At 32.6% G+C, this 23,910-nt stretch overlaps 1 protein-coding gene across 2 annotated transcripts in view; it reads left to right on the forward strand.

The window, feature by feature from the left end:
* Positions 1-23,910, forward strand: part of LOC117123546 (serine/threonine-protein kinase 10-like) — a 52,188-nt gene that overhangs the window by 21,797 nt on the left and 6,481 nt on the right. Inside the window, exons 6-13 of one of the 2 annotated variants that reach the window (XM_033269513.1) lie at positions 7,451-7,532; positions 13,536-13,646; positions 14,383-14,613; positions 17,139-17,537; positions 19,650-19,780; positions 20,923-21,046; positions 22,050-22,178; positions 23,351-23,609. In XM_033269513.1, the coding sequence (XP_033125404.1) occupies positions 7,451-7,532; positions 13,536-13,646; positions 14,383-14,613; positions 17,139-17,537; positions 19,650-19,780; positions 20,923-21,046; positions 22,050-22,178; positions 23,351-23,609 (1,466 nt within the window). The remainder of the gene's footprint in view (positions 1-7,450; positions 7,533-13,535; positions 13,647-14,382; positions 14,614-17,138; positions 17,538-19,649; positions 19,781-20,922; positions 21,047-22,049; positions 22,179-23,350; positions 23,610-23,910) is intronic. The other variant, XM_033269514.1, reaches the window with a different exon arrangement.

Here is a 23,910-nt window from a genome sequence, read left to right on the forward strand (position 1 = left end):
AGCGAGGAGGTATAAAAGGGGATTATGGGATAGAAACTGGCATTTACATATTGACCCTAGGTTGTACATCCGAGGTTAATGGTTTTTCGAAAGCGGTGTTGTGTTGGAGTTGTGCACGAACGGGTAGACCACCCGCGGATACTTTTACCGGTAAGAAACTAGTAAAGGTTTTCCGGTTCTCGCCCGAACGCACCCTATGGGTACAGAAAGATTTCAAAGCATTTATTTCTGTTGTATTTCTACTAATCCAACAGCTCGTTGGTTGGGTTTGCATGCTGTGGGGCTTACCAAGGATAGTCCATGAAAGTTTGAAGACAGGGATCCTGCTGGCAAGGACAGAGGCTAAATTAATTTCCTTCTTTATAATAAAAGATGCTCTGAATTTTGCTAAAGTACTCATAAGCCAGTTGTGTACGTTGGGTATCTGAGAAGAAGAGTCCAGAATCTGAGCATATATATACTGTAGTGGGATTTGATCCTACATCGAAAATAAATTTCAAGACTGCAATTTGCACTGCTCCTGCCGTTTGCACTTGACCAGTCAATCCAGGTTAAGGCAGTAGAGAACCCTAGCACTAGAAATCCTATTGCTTATAGAATTGCTGATCATACAGTACAAACAGATACAAATTATTTTGTATGTTTATTTTTTTATTTTATTTATTTTTTAATTTATAAAGCACTATTTCAATATTATTTCACATCAATGTCACATCAAAACATTTCAATATAGACAAAGAAGTCCTATCAGGAAATATTAGAAGAATGACAACTGGAAAGAACATGAAGGTGGTTTTCTTTTAAGAGACAAAATAATTTAGCTCAGGTTCATCAAGGGATTTTAACAAGTCAACATGTTACTACTCTCATTCTTAGTTAAATTAAAGTTAATATATTTTAAGGTTTTTAAGTGAAAAGACATCAATCAACAAAAACATTCACCATTATTACATAGTTCAACGAAAAGCAATTCACTTTCAAAATCACCATCTGTTGTTAATCTTGCATGTTGGTGTCTGGACATCAACTTGTTATATGACCCAATTTTTATGTATAAACTTGTAATTTTTTATGACATAATCAATAATCAAGTTTTTCTGAGCAAATTTCATATTGACCAGTAAACCATACACAAGAGAACAATGTAGTGTTCCTTCTTTAATCAAAGATAGGCAACAGAGCAACTTGCATGTAATATAATGACAGAGCTACTGTATAGCAAATCTAGCACTACTGTTGGTATCAGTATTTTATTTTTATAAACTACTTTCATCAATTTCTTGTCATAACAACACAGTATGTCTGATGATATTTTTTTGTTTTTAAAATATTGAACTGTTTTAGATAGATAGATGTTTTAGATATTTTTTTAGCAGTCCGTAAGTGTAGGTTCTTGGTTTATTCCTTTTTGTTTCTCTATGTTAAAGTTAATGAAATGGTTTAACCTGTAATAATGTTTAAAGCCATTTTTTAAAGCAGTTTGTCAATTTAGGTTTATTTCATTGGTTTATTTCATTTGCTTTCCTTTATATTCAATGGAAGTTCATAGTTCACCTTATTTGTCCATTCAGGAATTCCTATTGCCATGTAATTGCTCAAGGGCTAAAGAAAAAAGAAAAATTAGACATATCAAAAGTAAAGTATCATGCTATCTTAATCTACTATATGTTGAATCTAGATGAGTTCATAAGTCTACTTCATGATTTGAGTATTCTGGTGAAGTACGGAACCAAGTCAATCAACAAACATAACCATTTATTTCTCTTTCTGTTCATTTACAATCATTTTTTTTAAATTAGAGTAAGAGAGGCAAGTCTCCTAAAGCAAATACTTACATTGTCCAACTATCCTCTACTGGACCTTAACCATTGATAATTTATAAAGTCCATAATTATTATCTTTTATTAAGGCTACTACCTTGTCCTGAACTTTCTCATGCATATGATCAATATAATAATCTGTTTACTCCAGCCTTGTTAGCTAGACATTGTAGTACTTTTATTGAGGTCAGATTTTTAGTAGTTACTGTACAATTCGCACACATATAGACTCAAATGCTTTCCATTATTGACCTTGTAAGATTGTCACAATCATATAGTCAACATTGAATTGATTTAAATTTCTCAAAAAGAAATGTGATTAATAATTTTTTTGTTTTTTTTGTTTAAGAGATGTAGGAAAATAGTTCATTTCAACGATGTAACTCTCTTTTAAGGTAAAAAATATAATTGTAGGGGCCTCAAAATATATCCTGGTCAGCTGACAATGAATTTATTTAATTCCCCTTCGTACTCCTTTTGTGGGATTCCAAACGGTGTTTGATGACATCAACCACAGTAGGCCTTTCTGTGTAACGTCAAGTAACTTCAATTACATACTTTATTGTAATAATAATGTAATACTGAAATAAAGATGAATGTAATTTTTAAATATGTGTTTCTTCACAAAACGAGCACACCACCTGGATTCTAAGCAATGCGTCATTTATAATAAGAATAATTCGCTTTTGAATATAATTCGAAATCTATTAAATGAGCACAAGATTTCACATGAAGCAAAGTGCACAGTTTGCTATATACGCACCATATCATCATGTGATAAAATGTTAGTATTTTCTTAAGATTCGATATCTATTTAGAGGGTGCTTCAGCGCTAACATAAAGGGCAAGTAGGCACTAACATTACAAAATAAAATTTTCTTTAGCTGGTATATACAGTATATTATTCAATTGAAATTAGAGTAAGAAATTTGTTTTTGTAAATAAACTAGTTACTAGGACTTCTAGACAGTGAATTTAAGACTGCTATATCCCAGTTATTTTTATGACCTGATATTTAATAGAATTACTAATGCTATGTTGCTATGGAAATAGCAGCAATTCTTTAATTGTTTTTATATTACCTCAATTGACCTGAGATTATCCTGTTTTGTTGGTATGGCAACAAGGAATACAGTCTATGGCAACAAGGAATACAGTCTCTGATATCAATGTTTGGTTTCTAAATAATATTTAAAATCTATGTCTAATTTTTCAAACTATTTAAATTGTGCAGTAAAAGAATTCATTTTAAAACACTCAGATTTGAATGTTGAAATACAACTTTGATACTTATTAACGTATGATTTTTATTACACTGTTATTTATGAACTACCGGTATTGTATTTATAATGCATAATTGAGTTGTGGACAATCTATCACTAGAACCCACTAACAAGAACAACATAAAACCTGTCTATACCTGGCACTAAAAGCTATTAAAGTTGTAGGTGTAATGCCAGTGCTAAGCCCAACCGTCATACTTAAATGCTTCATATGTTTTAAAAACAGCCAATTAAAAAAAAATGATTAATAATTCTTGCTTTAGATGAAGTTGTATGTCAATTATACATGTTTTATTACATGATTTCACATTTTTATATATATATTGAAGATTTTTTAATGCAATTTTAAATGTTTTGATAGTAATACAACAGTGTTTGTAATGACATCATAAAAAAAAATTGCATTTATCAGGTTTGTAATGCTGTGTTGTTCTGCTGTTTGCTTGTGTTCAGTTAATTGAAAGCTAATATCTATAAAGTAAAATTAATTAAAATATATATAAATAAATATAAAAATAAATATAAATATAGTTTATTTCTTAATATAAAGAATATAACTCTTTAAATGATTGTATTCCCCATTTTAACAATCTACATTCATAAGTTATCATCAATACACATGACATTTAAACATCATCTAATTTGCATAAGAAGTCATTGGCACATGCGTGCGCTAACCTAACCACCTGCATGTCAATTGACGAATACTTAGCTTGGACAATTATCACTTCTAGTGTTCAGTTGAAGGCGGTTTTAGCAACATCCTGCAGACTAGGAAATTGCCACCAACGAGGATGCCTTGACAGCTAAAATGATTACCAATTACTTCTGCAGACCATAATTATTGACTATACATGAATATTCATGAAGGATATGATGTAAAGTAACAAATTCCTCTTTCACCCTGTGAAACTCTTTTTAAGTCTGCTTATCCAGTGAAGTCAAATCACTTGAAAGTGTCACTTTCTGCTTGCCTACTGTACAGTCTTATTTACTCGTCTCATTTTGTAGTAGCATTTTTTTGTGAACATGTCACAAATTATGGGATTGCTCCCAAATAGGAGAGGATGTTATGTTATCAATGAGAGGTATGTAATGGTAATATATCATGCATGTTTATTTACTTATTTTAATTTAGTTCTTCTCTTAGAACCTCATGTAACTCATCAATTACTGAATGTAAATCACCAGTGCTTCAATTCACCTGTAAACAAAATCTTAATAAGAAGCTTACTGATAGGGAGTGCAGATTTTTTTTTCTTAAGAAAATCCTTGGATTTTTATGGATTTAACCTAGAATTTATGGTTAAAATGCAGGTACCCCCACTAAACTACAGTTTCCAATTTCAGATATTTATTTTTTAAATAATTCAAATTAAGATTTTTATTTATCACAGGTCATGTGCTACAGAATTGAATTATTACATGGTTTTACTTCTAAATTTGAGTTTGTAGGAAATTATGTTTTACATGGTTTAGCTTTCATATTCTGTTCTTCTTTCCATGTTGTGTTGGGGCAACAGCACAACTAATTTTGTCAAGTACAATTAATCAATTTAAATTTCAAATCATTAGTACTTTGTCTAGAATCGTTAAGAACCGTAGTGTCATATGTAAAAAGCTGTTTAACATTACCTTCCAAATTATAATAAAGAATGAATTGAATTAAGATTAATGATATTCTTTATTTTTTATAATGTGCATATCAATCTTGTGAGGAGGTACTTGTGTTCTGCAAATGCTTGTGTTTTCCCACAGACTCATCACGGACATTTATGCTAAATTGTTAAATTAAAAACATTTTGAAAATTTGTTTTTAAGTATAAAAATTCTATTTCCAGGCATCAAGAGATGATATGTTCTTAAGAATAGTCTTTTGACTAGAGCTGATTTTATGGCCACTAGTCTAAGATAAGTGAGAGTGCTAATTTCAATATATGCCTTAAAATTTTAAAATTTAGTGGCAAAATAGGGGCCATGTACCCAAGATGGTCTCAGAGCTATGGATAGTTTCTGGGATAGAAATAATATTTGAGTTCGATAATCTCTTGTGTTTGGCTAATATAAACATACAGAAACAAATACATGTTCTTGCAAAATGTAGTCAATGTGAAAAGGAAAACCTTATCGGATATCATTAAATGGGCGAAATGTCTGCACGAATGAAACACAGGAAAGAAGTGATACCAATATAACTTTCTTATGACATTTCACACAATTTATCATCCATGTAAGAATAGCTTATTGCATAAACAAGTTCTTTACCACTAAAACAGGAAAAGAAACCACCATACAGGATGACATACTGTAGTGAAGGTGTACACACAATGCTGATGAATTTATAAGGATTGCTGGGCTATTACTATGTTTCAAATAAGAAATCATTGAATGTCTTTAAAACCAATGTAGGATGAGTAATAATACCTAAAGTTACTAAGTTTTCTGTGTCCCACCCACTATCTACCAACCAGTCGGATAGATATATACTTCACATACCGAGTCATAAAACAGGTAATTTTTGACAATGATCATATTGTTCATTGTTGGAACCCACTGGACACATATCTATTTTTTGAACATGGGGAACAGGCATTCATATCCACCTCGGTGTCACCATGACTGGGGTCAAGGCAAGAGGTATGTGGATTATTAGATTCTAGAAACCACTGCTTCTGTTAGTGCCGGTAGTTCAATGTGGTTTGAAAGGTCAAGCCTTTATTTGAAGAGTTGTTCACAAGTTAAGCAGCATACTTCTTTTTGATTCCAAATATAGATTAAATATTATGATCACATGGTTTTTAAAATTCTCTCTCCATGGGTGTTCTTTACAAAAGACCCTACAATATGCTATTATTAAGTTAAATTTTTAGAAATCAAACTCAGTTTAATATGGAGTCATTTAAATTTGAAATGTTTGTTACACTTTCTATTTACATATGGAATTTCCTTTAAAAACAACATCTTAACTATTGTAGGCAGAGTGTAAGAAATAGCATAAGTAAAAGTAACAATTAATATAATAATTATTAAATCTTTAATTGATGATTCATGTACCAGTGGTTAAAATGAAAACCATAAGAATTATTTGTATAATTCATTATTTTACTTCTTAAATTTATAAATGAGGCTACGTAATCTTGAAAAGTATTACAAAATATTAATTAATCTGAGTAATAATTGCTGGCATTAATCGGTCTCAACAAGCTATATATTTTTGCCCTGAAAAGACAGATAACTTGCGTCACTAAGAACACAAAAGATTCAAACCATAAAAAGATTTGTATTGACTTGGTTTTCAATTTAAAATGTCGTACAGCCATATGTGACCTTTGAAATATATTCGTCAACTGAACGAAAAGGAAGTGATCACAAAAGAACCTTAAGAAAATAATTTGTAGCAGACTTTATGCAACTAAGATGTTGCTAGGCAATCTTAAATAAACGAAACAGCATGTGTATTTTTCATTTAATGATATTATATATTCTATACACATTTATTGTTTAGAGAGGAATGCATTATCCTCATCTTCTACAAATATTCATTTATTTTTAATTTGTTGTGCAATAACTTCTAATGTTAACGGTGGCTTGAAATGTATTGGCTTTTATTTATTGTCATTATTGTGGGCGTTGAGGAAGAACAGTAACTTAGACTAACACTTCAGTGTAAATAAAATGGTAAAAACATAATTAAACCATCATTGACATGTGCATGACATCGACATTGGTGGTTCTAGTTGCAGCTGCAGTGACGCTTACAACAAGGGCGCCGACTATGACAAACAATACTTTGACTTTACTAATATTTATTTTCAAATGTCAATAACATTCGTAAGTTTGATAATTATAATTACCAGTCAAGTGTTATAATGGAAATATTGTTCTGTAATAATAATAATGAAAATTTATAAAGTTTTGGTAGCCGTTTAAGGGAAAACACTCATTGCACCTTCCTTAAGAAGTCAAAATATTACAGAAAACAATGAAATGAATTATTTTTTATATCTTACCATTAAACATGGATCTTTGTTCATCATTGAACATGAATTTCAATTTGTACAATAAATAATAATGATGATAATAATAATAACAACAACAATAATAATAGTAAAGTATGTTGGTCTTATACAAAGATGCAAATATGCGTTTGACATTACTCTGGTCATCTATGGATGAAGCACATACTCAGCATATACGGTATTAAAACCTAACAGAAGCCCACCTCTACTCCTAGATGTATAAAAACAGCAAAAAACAAATGGGTTTCTATTGATGTTATGTAAATGTAGAATGAAATATAGACTGTTATTAATATTTTCTCTTATATAACTTTTTTTTTTCTTTTAGGTCTAGTGGCTTCAGCAAATTTATCGCAGAATGTCTACAGAAAAAGCCAGAATTACGACCATCAGCAGCTGAGCTACTAAAGGTAAGCATCTGGAAAGGATAGGAAGTACTTTATGGAATAGGGAGTAAGGTAAATGTTTGGCAAGGTGCAGAGAGTGCACTTGGAAATGATACCCTGACTATTATTTTTTTAATGTGTACATACTCTACGTTTAGAACACAAGCCAGACAGGTACAGTACTGCACATCTTGGCATATATTAGAACAACATACAAGATATTTCATACAATAAATAAGTATCGTATGCTTCACTTAAAATTTAGGCTATACCTAATACCAAAGATACTAGAAACACAAGATAGAGTTCTCCACAGAAAAAAAGTGTTCCACCGAAATGCATGGTGGGAGCCGCGTACGGCTGGATCTAAAAAACTTCTACCAAACTTGTGTTACCAAGTCGTCGCGTATTTAATTGTCAATTCTCAATTAAAAAATTGCGCACAATTAGTACAATTGTACCCAGACAGTGACAACGGTGAATACATAACCTCCTTGGCGGACGTAGAAATCTTTGCTATTATCCAAATAAAACACACAATTAAGCCCATGGATCAGTATAGAAAACAATAATATAGCGCAGAATCGTATGGCCAGACGCACTCTAGTGATAAGGTTTTCCTCCATAAGTGGAAAAAGAAGGGCGCCATGTGCGTTTAGATATACTTAGCAACAGAAGGGCGCCCTGTACGTTGGGCCCAAGTATAGGAAACTTGCATTATAAAAAAGAACGGCGCCGCCTACATCGGGCCCAATTTCCGCCTCATTTTTAATATGCGAGTGTATTTCTAATATCTTTGCTAATACAAATACAATACAAAATAAACATAGTAGGCAGAATATATGTAGTTGTCATTAGGATAAATAAATGATAAGTTTATAAGATTACATGCAGGAAAGAGTTACATTTATATTTATATGCATGGTACAGTACTAGAGTCCTAATATAAATATATTTTTTTTAAAATAATATAAGAATATTTACAGCATTTATTTTTCGTCAAAGGATGCTAGGTAAATGTATTGCATAATGATTGAAGTTCAGATATCCTGTCGCAAGTTTGTATTGCTATAATGCAACACCGGCTACTAATATAGCTAGTAATCAGTCAATTGAAAAGATCTCTGTCCTTCATTTTATTTTTTATTGAACTTGTACATGTATTTTTTGTATAAAATGTGTGGTAGTTATTGACCATGCAATTTTGATGTTAAATCAGCCAAAATACTGTACAATTAGCCATTTTTTTGTTTGTATCCAAGTACCAAAGCTACTCATGACATTATTACTCCTGATTATTAGATACAATATCCATGTTGTACATAATGTGTTACCACCTCTGCAGGATGGCTAATCATAGCTTCACTCCCTAAACCTCATAACAAGGCTAGTTTATGTAGTGCCAGCGCCTATTGCCGATGAGGGTGTTCAATGTCTCTGACAATGTCCACACCCACCTTAGCTCCAACATGGTTGAGGCTGACATAAATAAGCAAATTTTTTAAATAGGCACTCCTAGATGCCCAGGAATGGCACTTTCTGACTGAAAATGCTCTTTCAATCAAAACAATTTTCCTTGATGAAATGAATGGCTTCTTTCCCGATTGAAGTACAGGATTGTCTAATTGGGTGGGGGAAGGGGGAGGGGTGTATTCTCAATTTCCACGACTCCATTGGTGCTGTTACTAGGTTACTTAGAGCATAGAACCATTTACTGTTCAATACCTAGAGCATTGTGTATATGCGTGATGGCAATCTGTATACGCTATACATACTATACAATAAAAAATAAATGAAGAAAACTGTTCCTGTTGAATTTCTAACTGTGCTCAATTAGATAATAGGGATGGTAGTCGTAATGGTGGTTTCAGCATTCATTCAGTCAGGTCATGTATGATTGTATAATAATGCATTGCCCTCATGTAAATTTTTCAATAGCTCTAATAATGTAATTATTAACATGGAGGAATAAAAGATATAAAATACAGCAGTAAGAAACTTTTTGTGCAAAGTCTGTCTTTTGTTAATACTACTATATTTTAAAATTTTTAACAAAAGTGCAAATCCTGGTTAGAACCGTATGGTACCTCTGTTGTACCTACTGTACACTTGTGGTCCACTTGATTGATTTTAGATTGAACAGCATTTCCTGGTTAGAATTTTATAATATTAGTATAAACAGACTAAGAAATAGAGTTGCATAAAAATATAGATATACTTGGGTAAATCTTCAGCCCATACATTGTCCCTGGTTCTTTTTAGGAAAATCATTAGCAAGTTAGAATAGGTAAAGGTTTTGAATGTTACTTACTATAATTATAATGGACAAGGATACCAATATAAAATGTTGAATTTTTGAATTTTTCGCACCTTTTCAATTTATTACAAGGTAAATTTCGGATAAGTCAGCAGTACATGTGTTTTTCCTTTCCAAATTTGGGTATTACTATGGAGAATTTACATTGTTAAAGTATAGGAAAGGATAATGTTGTGGTTCAGAAAACATTCGCCCACCATTACCGTAAGAAATAACTGGCAAGAAAAAGGCAGTACGATTGTTCAAAATGTGCTTTGTATGCTTTTGAATTTGTGATCCTTTGTAAGCCTAAGCTAGCATAGAAATCGTAGCATGTCAAAATCACATTTTGCAAATCAAAAACTCTTGAGCATACCTAAGAGGCTGTAGACATGCAGGGCCTATGGGCAAACATTTCTCGAAAAATCTCAACGTTTAGGGCTTGTATCTCTTGGAGCAAACCATTATGTCAAAACTCTCAATTTTAATTTCCAATCAATTAGGTATAGTTACTGGCTTTCCAACCAACATTATTCAACATCAAATATGTGCTTTGCAGCACAATCACTCCCAAGAATGCACACGTTTTCCTATTACCGAGCGTCACTCGCACTTCATGTTTAAAATTGATACCCACTATACGTCACGTGACCAGCTTAGCGGAATATGTCTATTCTACTGAATTCTTGTGAATAATAAACAACAGTAATTGATCAATGGAGCCTGGTGCAGTTTTTTAGGTTGATTCATTGTAGTCTTTAGACAGCCTTTCAGGAAAGTGCGATGCACTTAAGTTGTCAATTATATTTCCCCATGAAGTCAATTTTATGCCTGAATCTAAGCTTAGACAGGGTTCGCTATAATTCACTAATATATTTTACCCAGTTTGTACTATATTACCTGGAAATAATTTTTTTTTACATTATTTTTAGCAAATATTGATTGATAATCCATAATGTGAAGGCTTTAAGGGCCTGTTTCTACTGACAAAATACAAAAGTACGGTATTCAGTGAAACCGGTTTTCATAATTGTTTATAAACAAAGACCGCATTGCAGTTTAATTTTAACACCAACAGAAACCGGTTTCTCCTAAGGAGATCGTTGTGCAATGACGTCATTTTTATCCACAGCGAGTTCGTTAGGCGAATTAGCTAGCCGGCTAGCCTCCCCCTCATCTTTTCCTCCCCCCACAGATTAATCACTAGTCTTGTGATGGCTTCGGTCCAAATTACGCCCGACATTACTGGTGCGTTTGCTAAATCAAAAAATTCAAATACACACTTCGTGCCAAGATGAGAGTTGTTTATGTTCTGAGTACCATTTGACAGCTTGCTAGGTCAGGTCAACTTGTGGTCAAACTGAGACCGCTATTAAGTTGCAGCTAAAAATTGCTCGGTGAATACGGGTTTGAGTACGGTATTCGGCAATCGAGACCAGATTCAATTGGGGATTTCAAAACCGGTATTTGAATTTGGGTTTTATTTTATGGGACCCATTTCCACTGACAAGAAAATACGGATCTTTGAGAATACTGGTCTTGAAACCGGAATTCTATTCTCAGCAAAAACAGGCCCTAAGGATTTTGTAAGAGCAAAGCATAATCTACAAATCATAATTGCTATTTGTATAGATCCTCAAGTTTAAGCCATTTAAGTAAATTTCATGGAATGGAATTTATTGAGATATACTATATGGCCACCATTGACTTCAGAGGTAATACACCGATTTTGGACTTTCATTTATTATTGTATGTTTAAAACATTATTGTTGGAAGTAGACCTAACCAGCATTTTAATAGTGATTCAACATGAGAACATTTCTAATAAAATAGTCTTTAGAAACAGATGAATTTAATAAATGTTATGATAAACCAATATCAAGAAAGATTCATTAAAATTTAGCATCAAAATGCTAGCTAGATCTAGAAGTGCACAGCCTTGTCTTTGTGAGCACTAGACTAGATCTTAGCAAGACCTGTAGACTCGCTATTACTCGGGGTAAACTCATTCACAAAGTCAGCACGATTTTTGTGTTTGGGATAAAGTTAGGTGGTGGGTTATGAGCTTATACAGAGTGAAATACACTATAAAATATTAGAATACAATAGTAATTACTGTATGGAAGGTGAAAATGACAATTTGACACCTACAAAATGGCTGTTATGGTTGCGGAAAGTGCCGCTGTGCAAGGTTCATAACCTTTCACTGCAAACCTTTTATTTCAAATGGACAGCAAACCAAATGCTGGTATAAAATTTTAAAATGTGTAAGTGTGTACACTTTGAGTCTTCATAGTAGTATAATAGTGTGTTTCGGTTATTTGGAAATTGAATGTATTATAGTACATTAGCACGCTAGCTATTTCATTTGTATTAACTCTGTAGCTTCAACCCCTCTACTAATCTAAGTGCACTTGACCTTAACCAAGTCCTTAAGAAGCTATGACCTTAAAGGAAGTGGATTAGAGAGGCTATACTGAGCATGAGATGTAGCTAATATTGCATGCTAACAGTTTTTCATAGTATCCCCTATTAGGTACCAGCACTTAACAGATCATGTGTCATTCAAAATCAGGTCAGTGACCACTCATGATCAGTTGCCATAGCAATATCAGTTGATATTAATAAGTGAAACTAATTTAATTAATTAAGGAATTGTTGAAGGGATTTTTGCCAATCACTAAAGAGGGTGATTGAAACGCGAGTCCATTTTACTGGGGTCACTTCCATTTAATTTTTTTGGCAGAATGAAAATTCTTTTTAGTATTAATATTTGTATTCTACTTTATGTACTACTGAAATTTTCTGTAGTATTTCTGATAATATTGTCATTTTAATCTGCAAAATACTAGGAGCATATAAAGTGCCTTCTATTATGCATCGTAGTTCCCTTTGAAAACTTCAGCAAATGAGTGATTGTTATACCAGATAATGCTTTAAAGTATAATTTTTTTAGATTTTGGGTGGTTTTGTTTATTTGTCCCTTTTTTGTGATTTTTAAATATAATGTTAAACTATTAAAAATGTCAACGTACTGTGGAATCCCTATTAAGGGGACACTTTCAAGACCAAAAGTGTCCCTTAATAGGGGTGTCTCCAGAATAGGGGTTGGTCGTAGTGTTAAAAGATACACTTTCCCTTCTATGGTGGCCAGAAATGTGTCCCCCTCAATAGGGGTGTCCCCTTAATAGTGGTGTCCCAAAGGAGGGGTTCTACTGTATTTAACAAAAAAGCATTGAATTATGGTAGCAATACTATTTCTATATATTAATATATCATTTTTTATGTGATTCTTTATTCTGTTAAATAAATATATAATGCAATATAACTTGGTTAATGTGTTATTTCTAAACTATTTTTTGGTTTGTTATTCTCATTTCTTAGTGAGTCCATGGGTCAACATAATAATATTGCTATTAATAGCATTTTATTGACCAATCAAGAATCATGGAAGGAAACTTGGGTCATTGATTTTCAATGTATTTTTAGTAAAGATAATTTTTTTATGGGAAAGGGATGTTTGCTTTGTTGCATTAATCGCAGTCTCAATCCTAAACTATTTTCACCAGTTATGATTCAGTCTTCAGTCAGCCAAAGTGTAATGTTTTTACACCAAATGGTCATTTTTAATGCTCATTGATACTGTGGAAGAATCTTTCTTAGTTATGGGTAATGCTTTGAATGTAGTATTGAACTTGCATCATGAAACACCTTCTTTGATTGGTTCACAGCATCCATGGATTACTGGTTCTGAATCTACCAAGGCAATCAGAGATCTTGTAAGTGAAGCTAAGGCTGAAGTTACAGAAGAAATAACTGATACCCCAGACGACCAGATACCTGTAAGTAGAACGCAAAATATTTTGTATTTAATGGTATTAATATGTTTAATTGATTAATTTGTCTAGTGGTCTTATTATTCTAAATGGTGTTATGTTATGGTAACATGTATAATGGTGTCAACATGTTTAATAATGTTATTATTTTCAATTCAATTCAACTTCTATTTCGGAAAACATATCATTGCATGAAACACAGTAAAGAACAAATTACATGAAAAGAAAGAATTATGAGTTGCTCATGGAAAAATTTTTTTAAAAAGACAGAAAAAACACTTAGTCAAAACATTTCTTAATTTTACACTTGAAAATACTCAAAAGAATATGTCAAAAAAAATTTAAAAAATTCTGCAAATTGTGCAAATAAGTCCGGTTTTAAGAATATTGGTAACTGCAGAATGGAGTGTGAAATAAATTGACCGAGGCCTGTCTAAATGTTTACTTTTAACAGAAAAAAAAATGTCAGATAATATTTAAATGTAAAGGTTTATACTTTTATAGCAACCACCATGTTTTCTCAGTTGCAGCCCCTGGCTTATTAGAGAATGTAATTACACCTCTTGGAAATGATTTGCTAATGTACATTCCATATATTATGTGCACACTAGTCATTTTATGGATGCTGAAGTCCATTTTCAAGTTGTACTGCCAGGTCAAGCATGTGACCTGGATATGAACATGTACATATTTCATTCTCGCTAGATGATGATATTTAACTGAATACCTTCTTCTCTACTAGGAGGATGAGAAACTTGACCTGGAACCTGAAACGCCAACCACCCCGATCATCGGTACTCCCTCAACGCCATCTGTACATACTCCGGCTTCACCCAAAATGGACGCCCTCAAACTTGCAAATGCAAACTCCGAACTGAAGACGCCCGAGTCTCCTGAAATGAACGTACCCATTACTATTGAGGAGACTAAAGATCTAGATTCTAACGGCACCAAGAAATCTCCCCCAGTCGTGGTAAGTCCCTCCTAATCTCTTATTTTTAAGAAATTCTTGGATGTTTTCTGTGCATTTAAGCTAGAATAAAATTTTATATAGAAATACATTCAACCATTGAACAGTATACAATATAAACAATTTCTTATTGACACAATATGCACATTAATCATTGAAGGCAAGAATGTATAAGCTAAAACCTGCTTTAAAAAAACTTAGCACTAACACTTAATATAGTATATATTTTATATATTAGAGTAGATTTAATAAAATAACGAAATGTATTACATAGTGTTAGTAGAAGCAATATCTGATATAAGAACTATATAAAAGCCATACGGTAGTTCTAACACTTATTATAGTACATTTTTTTATAGTAGATTTAAACAAATAACAAAATGTGTTACAGGGTAGATAGATCATATGTTAAGTTAATTAGAATGTGTTTCTTGCCATCTATTTATGGGTTATTCATGTTCATGGATATGCTGGGATAATATTAATTATGCGTCTACTTCGGCTGACCTCAATACCGTGAGTGAAGGGCACATCGTTCTGGTCTTAGTTAATGCCTTCATTTTTCCTCTACACTTTCATTTTTTTTTTTATCTCCCTTTTATAACATTATTTTCATGAAAGCACTTACAGGTTCTAGTGCTATGCGCTAAACAAGTAGAAATATTTACATATTTAATAATAATAATAAATATTTATTTTGCATTAATTTTGCTTGTACAATTAACATGAGGAGTTTATACAAGAAAGGGTTACATCTATCATATATTGACATATTTTTAATCCAATTCACATCTGACCTCCAAATTACTTTCATTTTTGTTTGCTTTGCATCCTTCTGATCTAATTATATAAAACATGTTAAACTTGATAGTGGGTGTTAACATCATCATCTTGAAAGGCGGGGACCCTCTACGTGAGAACGCTTAAATCTGCTTCTAAAGATAAGCTTTCAATTCTGCCGTTTTGCTTTTAAGTGAACGATCCTTGTGTTTTTGTAAGATTTAATTTTGGGAGAGGTTGTTTTACAAGTGAAACAAAAGTTTATAATATTTCTTGGAAAGGGGGAAACTAAAATTTTGATTAAATAGAAAATTTATAGATAGAATAGGTAGATGATTAAATTTCATTTAAATATTATGTTCATTTTTTAAAATGATTAGTATTATTTCATTTTTTATTTTACTTATTGCCAGAAACAAAATAATGCAAAACATATGAGACCATTAAGTGAGGTAATTAATACGGTAGGCATATCTCAAAAAGTAATGTTATTCAATACTTTATAAACATACATAGTATTCAAACCTCCAAAGCATAGACATTTATGAACAAAATATATAATACTGGCAATACATACTATTGTCATTGTTATTATTTTTAACCATTTATGGTTTTTTTTTAATAGCCATAATTTATTATCTTTCATTTTAGTTTCATTTGGCAAAAAGATATTTTATATCATGCTTTTCATATTAATTGGTTTCACATTAAAAATCTTTAGATATGACCCTAGATTCTGAATCAAAGTTATCATATCGACAACAGATATCCAATCAATCGATTGATAGTCAATTTCCATATATGACAGTAATTGTGCATATATGGCTGTCATGCATATATAGCAGTAATTGTTCCATGTATGGCAGTCATTATGCATATTTGGCAGTCATTATGCATACTTGGAAGTAATTTTTGGCATATATGGCAGTCATTATTCATACATGGCCTATTCGATTCTATTTCACATATTTTGATATAATTTGCTTTAGGGGTCATCAATTTCTGTAATCATTTTAATAAGAGTACACAATACACACAGCTGGTAAGAGGTGTTGAGTTGGGGGTTAAAGTGACATCATTGTTTAATTATGTACAGTAGAAGTGAGGGTCTCAAAAATAGTAGATTTTGTACTCATAAATGATTGAGAACATTGACAACTCTGTTTATATAATCATGCTATATTTATCATTATGCAAGATTATTTATACCTTGTTTTGTGAAACCTCTGCTGGCCTATAACAATGATTTCAAATAACATTTTATTTTTGGCTTGTTAGCATAAACTTTGCTGTGGAAAATGAAAATTTATCATGCCCACTGCCAAGAAATTTTAAATTTTTTCTTTACTATTAAATAAATACTATAAGCATTTATCAATTTGATTAGGGTTTACAATGCAACATTGCATTTTTTATGACATGTAACTGGATCGCAATGGAGGGCCTAATGGTGTCATCCTTCTTTCCTTGCTCTTTCCTTTTTAATTTGTCATTAAAATAAACACTCATATAATTTTGGCAGAACCCTTTTGCGAAATTACAAAACAAATTATTATTTTTATTTTTCCCCCCCTCCTCCTCTAACAATCTGTGGAAAAATATGGTAAACAAGGTATACAACTAATCTTGCCTTAACAAGACTAACATAACATTTGCAAGAATTAGAAAAAATAATTCCTATAATTAATAGCTATTGGCATGCTTTTTCAGTTTCATAGTTTTTATTTTTGCTCATCTTGCCCATATAGCTTCCAAAACCTAAGCGACCGGTCAGCTGTTATAATGACACAGATAATGTAGATGGACCACGCCGATATTCCATGCCGATTAGCCCTACAATTCCAAATTATCCTGATGCGCAAAAATCACCAAACAGTGTTAAAGATTTGGCACTTAGGCTAGAGGGACAGCACCCGGAAAGACCGTTTAACTTCCCCAACGGTAAACTGCACCATTCACTCAGTCCTGCTAGTGACCGTACTAACCCCAAAAACCAAAACGGCATGGATGGACTCGGAACAGTGTCCAGCCGAGGCTCAAATGATGATCGTTTCTCAGATACAGAGAGCGTGGCTACGGTCGATAGCATTGATAGTTTGGATCGACGGGATCGAAAGAAAACTCAGGAGAAAATCGAAAACACAAAGGTACATTTGGAAAAACGGAATGATTTGCACTTTAATCTATTTCATTGGAAAAATTATTTACTCATAGTGCGTTCCTAACATTGCATGTTTTGTAGTGTAATTGAAAGTACTTATATTATTTGCAATCTGTTATAACAACATAAAACAATTGCAATGGTCTAGCTTCAACAATAGCAATTACTGTAGTATGTAACAATTAATATTAGCTAGAGACAATTGTCTGTATTTCTGGAAATTCCAGGTATTGTAACCAACACTTAATCACGCAACTTCTGTATCACATTATACTTTAACAACAGGGGAAGTTCTGTGTCCGGTAAAATCACCCCACATTTGTGTATTACACTTGTTTTCCTAGCACACATCCACAAAATTATCACTTTTGACATTCACGTTTCTTATTGTTGTTCCCAAGACCCATTGTTGTTTCCCACACACACCTCCTACCCTCATTCCCATATCTTATTAAGGGTAATTCTAGATATTACTGATTAAAAACCAGCTTAATAATACATGAGATATTAAATTATTCAATTTGAACACTGGATTTATTACCGTCTTCTAATATCAATATGCAAACAACATAAAACCGAAGATCGGTTTTCAAAATTTATAATCTTCATTGGTAGTATGAGCTTGTCTACTACTGTGTATGCTGTGTTTTATGTACCTTCATTATATAACATTCTTCTTTATCATCTGCATTCATAAACTCTAGTAGTGTTGTGTCTTATTATTCTTATAAAGCATCATTTTCATCAGATTGAAATTATGTGTCTTTCATTTCCAAAATAAAGTCATTTTGCATTTTATGTAAATATTGTATAATATCTGTTTGTTTTGTGAACATGTATGTAACTAAGCTTGTCTTTAAATGTGTTCAATTTAGTTTTATGTTTTTCTTTAAAAATATTATTCAATATTATTTATGTATTGCAAATGAATAGGTAATCAAATACCAAATTTTAAAAAGTGAATGTGTATTTACCATATTTGTGACTGCGATTATTAGCTACCAGATCTACTGTTAAAGGCTATTTACAAATAGCGCAACAGCCCTCCTAGACAGCAACTGACATGCATTGAAATATAGTCCTGATAATTCCACACTGAAAGTTATGGGACAGAGGAACACAATCACTCGGCATTGAATCAGTTTAAATTTCTGGAAACTGTCGCGCGACAAAACATTCTCACCAATTAGTGATGCTGGTCATCTTTAGTAGAGTATATGCAGACAGCAAAACAAACCAAAAGCTTTCTGTGTGTGAGGATGATTGTTAATGCATTTTGTTTTGTAAATGGATTGTGCTGCACTACAGAGTGTTTGTGGGGCTGTCGCTGTAGCGCTTGGTGTAAAAGGCCTTTAACATGTTGTAAATGCACAGTTAGTAGGTGTCACTCTGTTATACCCCTTGCCAACGCTTCGCAAGGCATTGCTGTGAACATTATAGGCTAGGATCTTTGGCTGTGCAACAATGAAGCCATAGAGACCTAGGGTCTGCAGGCACAAATCTTATTTCCTGTTGCATTCATAGTATAATCTCCACATAGTAACATTTTTAAGGCTTGTTTCAACCTTGTTTTTAAAATTCATCACTTATTTTCGGGTAACAAATTGCTGATTTAAATTTTGAAACCCACACTTTAAATCTATAGTTTAAGTCACAGTTAGGTATATGAAACAAGATATAAGAATAGATAATTAATATTGTTAATTGTGATGATATTTATAATTATGATGGTAAAGTAAATTTATTTGACCATCATTCATTCTACCCTTGAGTTTAGTGATTTTTTTTCTTCACCTCCAAAAAGAAGTATACTCACCAATTAGAAGATTGAATGATACTATATAAGCCAAGTATCATTGTTAGACTACAAGAGTGGAATTGTTTTAAGTGAGAGAAATAAAATAGCCAGTTGGAATAGACTCTAAACTAAATTGACTAAATTAGAATAATCCTTTAGTTTTTTTAGTGATTGGTTTCTCTCTTGATTTCTAATCAAATATTCTGTTTCTGAGGAAATGAGTCTTTCCGTAATGGATACCTTTATTTAAATTTAAAGCTTTTTAATTGCATTGACTAATCAACTTTTGTCTAATTGTAGGAAAAACCTAATTATAAAACGCTCAAGAAAACCAGGCGGTTTATCGTGGATGGTCAAGCGGTCACCGTGACGACAACCAAGGTGGTCAAGGAAGGAGAAGCCAACAAAACTAAGAAAGAATACGTAGCCAGGTCAGTAAAAAATAGTTATTTTGTATTCGTAATTGACCAAAAAGCAAGTCACAAAAGACATTAAAAACTCTTCACATAATGAGCCTCATGATTGAAAAATAAAAAAATTTAAAAAAATAAAAATAAAAATAAAAATAAAAATAAAAATTATTTTCTTTCGCATGTGTTGGGTAGATCACATTATTAGTATTTGAATGGCTGTTGTAGATCCAGGGATATGAGAATTTTAAGTTTAGATGTGTGATAAATGGTAATATTTTATGAGAAATAGTCTGTATTTCTCATTTTTTTTATTCTTTTGCGTAAAACTAAAATTCATGCCAATATTTTTCCATGATTTATAATAATTGGAGTAATGCAAATGCATATTTTCTAAAAAAAGTCAGTTTTTAGTGAAATTTTGCCGGGAATGGGGCTTTAACTTAAGAGTAAACTATTAAAAAAATAGGTATTGGAGTAAAAAAAAATACGGAGCATCTCATTTCGTGGCGAGACTTCACACATACTGTCTCGGTTGAAACCTGTTAAGATTATAAGCTTACAGTAGCATTAAGTGTATATCTTTAGCAGATGCTTTAATAGCATAGTTGCTAAATTGGCTGCTTAGACCCTTTCTTATATGCCCATTACCCAGTGTGCCTCTTAACATTTTTTCGGGTGAATTTTCGTCAAAAAAAAAAACATGGCTAATAATCAGTTTAAAAAGATATTTGTAATAAAAAGTCTAGATTGGTGAAAACTTAATTATTCGATCAGTAGTGTTTTAATGGAAGACGATGACTTATTTAATTATGTTAGAGATAGGATGTCTATGTTTTGCTGAAAAAAATTAATATTCAGATTGCATATAAGATATTATTTGTTGTTATAACAAAATTAGAATGACAAAAAAATTCCTCACCAAGTATGGCACAAACTCGCAAGGAATATTTAAAATGTGTATCTTTCATTTTAAACCTGTTAGTGCACTGGCTGGCTTGAAAAATTAGAAATTTAAAAAAAAATCCATTTTGACTTTATCCCACCACCATGACAATTTTTTCTAGATTAGAAATTGCTTCGCTAGATATACATATATTCATTCTTCTGTCATTCTTTATTATAATTACTTCTGTTTTTTTTTTTTTTGTTCTTTGATGCAGGAAGCAAGATCTAAGGGCTCTGAGGCTGATGCAGAAAGATGAGATGAGACAAGCAAATGAACTGGCTTCCAAAATATTGCAACAAAGGGATGAAGTTGATAGGAAGCATGACAGAGAATCTGTGGTAAGTCCATATTTACACCTTAAAGCCCTCATCAAGAAACCTCAGTAATTGGTTGCTGTAAGTAGTACATGTGGTAAAAAAATCATTTAAATTTGACATTTCGTTATGAAGTTACAGGAGTTTTAAACATATAGCTGTTTAAAGAACAATAGGCCTATATAAGAAATTAGCCTTCAATGTTTACGATTTCAGGGTTTTCTCAGGTAGAAACCATCACCAATTCATTATAAAAATTGTTGTTTTAACATTGTAAGTGGGGAAATTAACAAGCATGATATATAGATATATAAAGTTGAGTTTAGTGCAATGAAATAGATTTAAAAAATGTTGACATTTCAGCATGTTTTGCGACACAATTTGCGATAAGTGACTGGTTTGGCTTGTTTTTTTCCACATATTGTCATCTAATTAAGAGGGAGCTACTTGTATATGTTATACAGATGGCCCTCCAATTCGAGACCACAAACTTAAAATTTTGAGTGGTGTTAGTCTCTGATTAGAGGGTTTCTTTTGTGCTGTGTTGGTACTTTGAAAAGTGGTCCAAGTAAGAGGGTGCCATGAATGGGAAAGATTTAGCATCAACATTTACATGTGGTATAACAAAACACAAGGAAGATCTTTATGGCGATCTAATCCCCATGTTGCGTTAATAAATCCAAGAAACATTTCTACAGCACTGTGGATTCTTTCTTAATAAATTAAAGGAAAACATGTTGTTAGGGTTTGTGTATATACTGTCCATGTAGCGCTACAAAAATTTAAAAAAAAGCTACAATGTTTTAGCATAACCAGTATGTTTTGATGGGTTAACTAATTAATTAAGAAAAAAATAAAACAATATTACCATAGAAAAAAAAAATAATTAAGTTATTTTGAATTGCTTACATTCAATGTTTAATTAAGTTGGTATCTGTGAATTGAAAATGACATGTAATATATTCAGTGCTTTCATTGAACTCTCAATATGAGACCCCATAATTAATTTATGTCAAACCATTTTTAGGCAACAAGGAAAAAATGTGATACGGACATTGATCAGTTGAACAAGCAACAGAAGCAGGAGGTGGAAAAACTTGAGCAGTCTCAGAGTGTGGAAGCTAAGCATCACCACAAGAAACTCAGAGTAGATATGGTAAGTTAGAACAATGACAAGTGGTGGAATTTTTTTTTTTTGGGTAGGGGCAGAAGGCCACGGCTCCCGCCCCCCATTTAAAAACCCCAAGAAGAAAGAAGAAATAATTGATCGCACAAAATGCCTTAGAGGTTGTTTTCGGGCATCTAGAAAACAAATACTTTGCGGACCCCCTAGGGTAGTGTTGTCTTGATCGGCTCCTTGTGCAATCTCCCCCCTCCCATTTCGAACATCTCTGGATCCCCCACTGAATGATGCTGATTCCTCTAATATTTACCTCCATTACAGAGATTATATATAATCAGTGATGTAGTGATAGTGGGTGGGGCCACCAAGCCTAGATGTTTTTTTTACCTAGTTGAAAGCTAAGTTTGTGGCCCTCTACCCACCTTTATTAATCCCTTACCCACTCTTATTATGTAGAGTGTACCAATGTTATCACCCACCCACCCTTAGAATGCCTACCACCTGCCCTTATTATTCCTACAGCTACATACCTGTGTATTCACTGCTGTTTGAGTGTTTATTATTAGCAGGATTATGCATTAAAACTAATGAACAGATAGTAATAAAATTTAGTTTAGTTTAGTTTAGTACATATTGGTCTATGGAATACAAGTTTTGAGTGAAAAGTTCATAGGTCAAAGTCTGATAAAGTGGTAACTCATATTGGTGAAGCTGTTTGGAGGGGGTATGCACTGAATTGAGTGACCGCTAATTTGTTTCCATTCTTATACTCAATACACATGAGACTAGATGTTACTCAGGGACTCGTGTTAAAATTAGTGTACTAAACACATTTTATTCTGTTCTTTATATTTAATGCTAAGTTTGTATTAGTTTTTTATGACATTCTCATTGGGTGGTGTAACAAAGAGGCTTGGAGCCCCTGGCTTAGACTTCCTTTGGGCTCTACTACCCTCGGGGCTGGGTATTTGTGGAGAGCACAGGACAAACTACCGATTTAACATTTTTCTGCAAGGCACCGCTCGCCGATTTTTAGCAAAATGAAAAATGCTGAAAAATAACTAGGCACACCTTAAAGGCTGGGGCCACTGGTGTTAGCAAGTGAGAGTTTATAGCTGTTATGCCACTGGACTCTCTACTTGTTGTTAGAGACACTGTTTGTCTTTTGAAAAACTTGATGCATCGTTCAATAATTTTTTTATTAGGAACGAGAAACAAAAGCCTTCAAGGATAACCAGAAACGTGAAATAAGAACAATGAAGACAATTAAAGGAGCTAGTCGAGAGGACACCAGGAGGAAGAAAGAAGAGCAACAGGTGAAGATGCAAGAGATGGAACGAGAATTCCTAGCAAAGCAAGCTAATAAAATGGAACAATCCATGCAGCGAATATCAGAATCTCATAAGATGAACGTTGCATCGCTTGAGAAGAAGTTTCTTAACGAGAAGCATCAATTATTACGAGGTAGAGCAAGACATTTTTATACATTTGTACAGTATACCAAACTTTATTTTTTTTGGAAGATTTTATTGATGGGGAAACATGAGACGTTCCTTCCTTCTAGCAGCTGAAATAGGAATTGGGATAACAAAGGCACTCATGAAGCCTACACCAACAGGGCTATAGTTATTCTTATTTGTATTTGTAGTTAAGATTACCAACTGTTAACTAGAAATTGCAAATTGCAAGTGAAGTGCTGCGAAGTACAACTGCATATAAATGTTCTTCGAACAAAATTATTTATGCGAGTCAAGTGAAAATAATG

Source organism: Anneissia japonica, unplaced genomic scaffold, assembly GCF_011630105.1.
Source record: "Anneissia japonica isolate Jap-2015-1 unplaced genomic scaffold, ASM1163010v1 scaffold287714_len2871179_cov188, whole genome shotgun sequence".
Classification (NCBI taxonomy): domain Eukaryota; kingdom Metazoa; phylum Echinodermata; class Crinoidea; order Comatulida; family Comatulidae; genus Anneissia; species Anneissia japonica.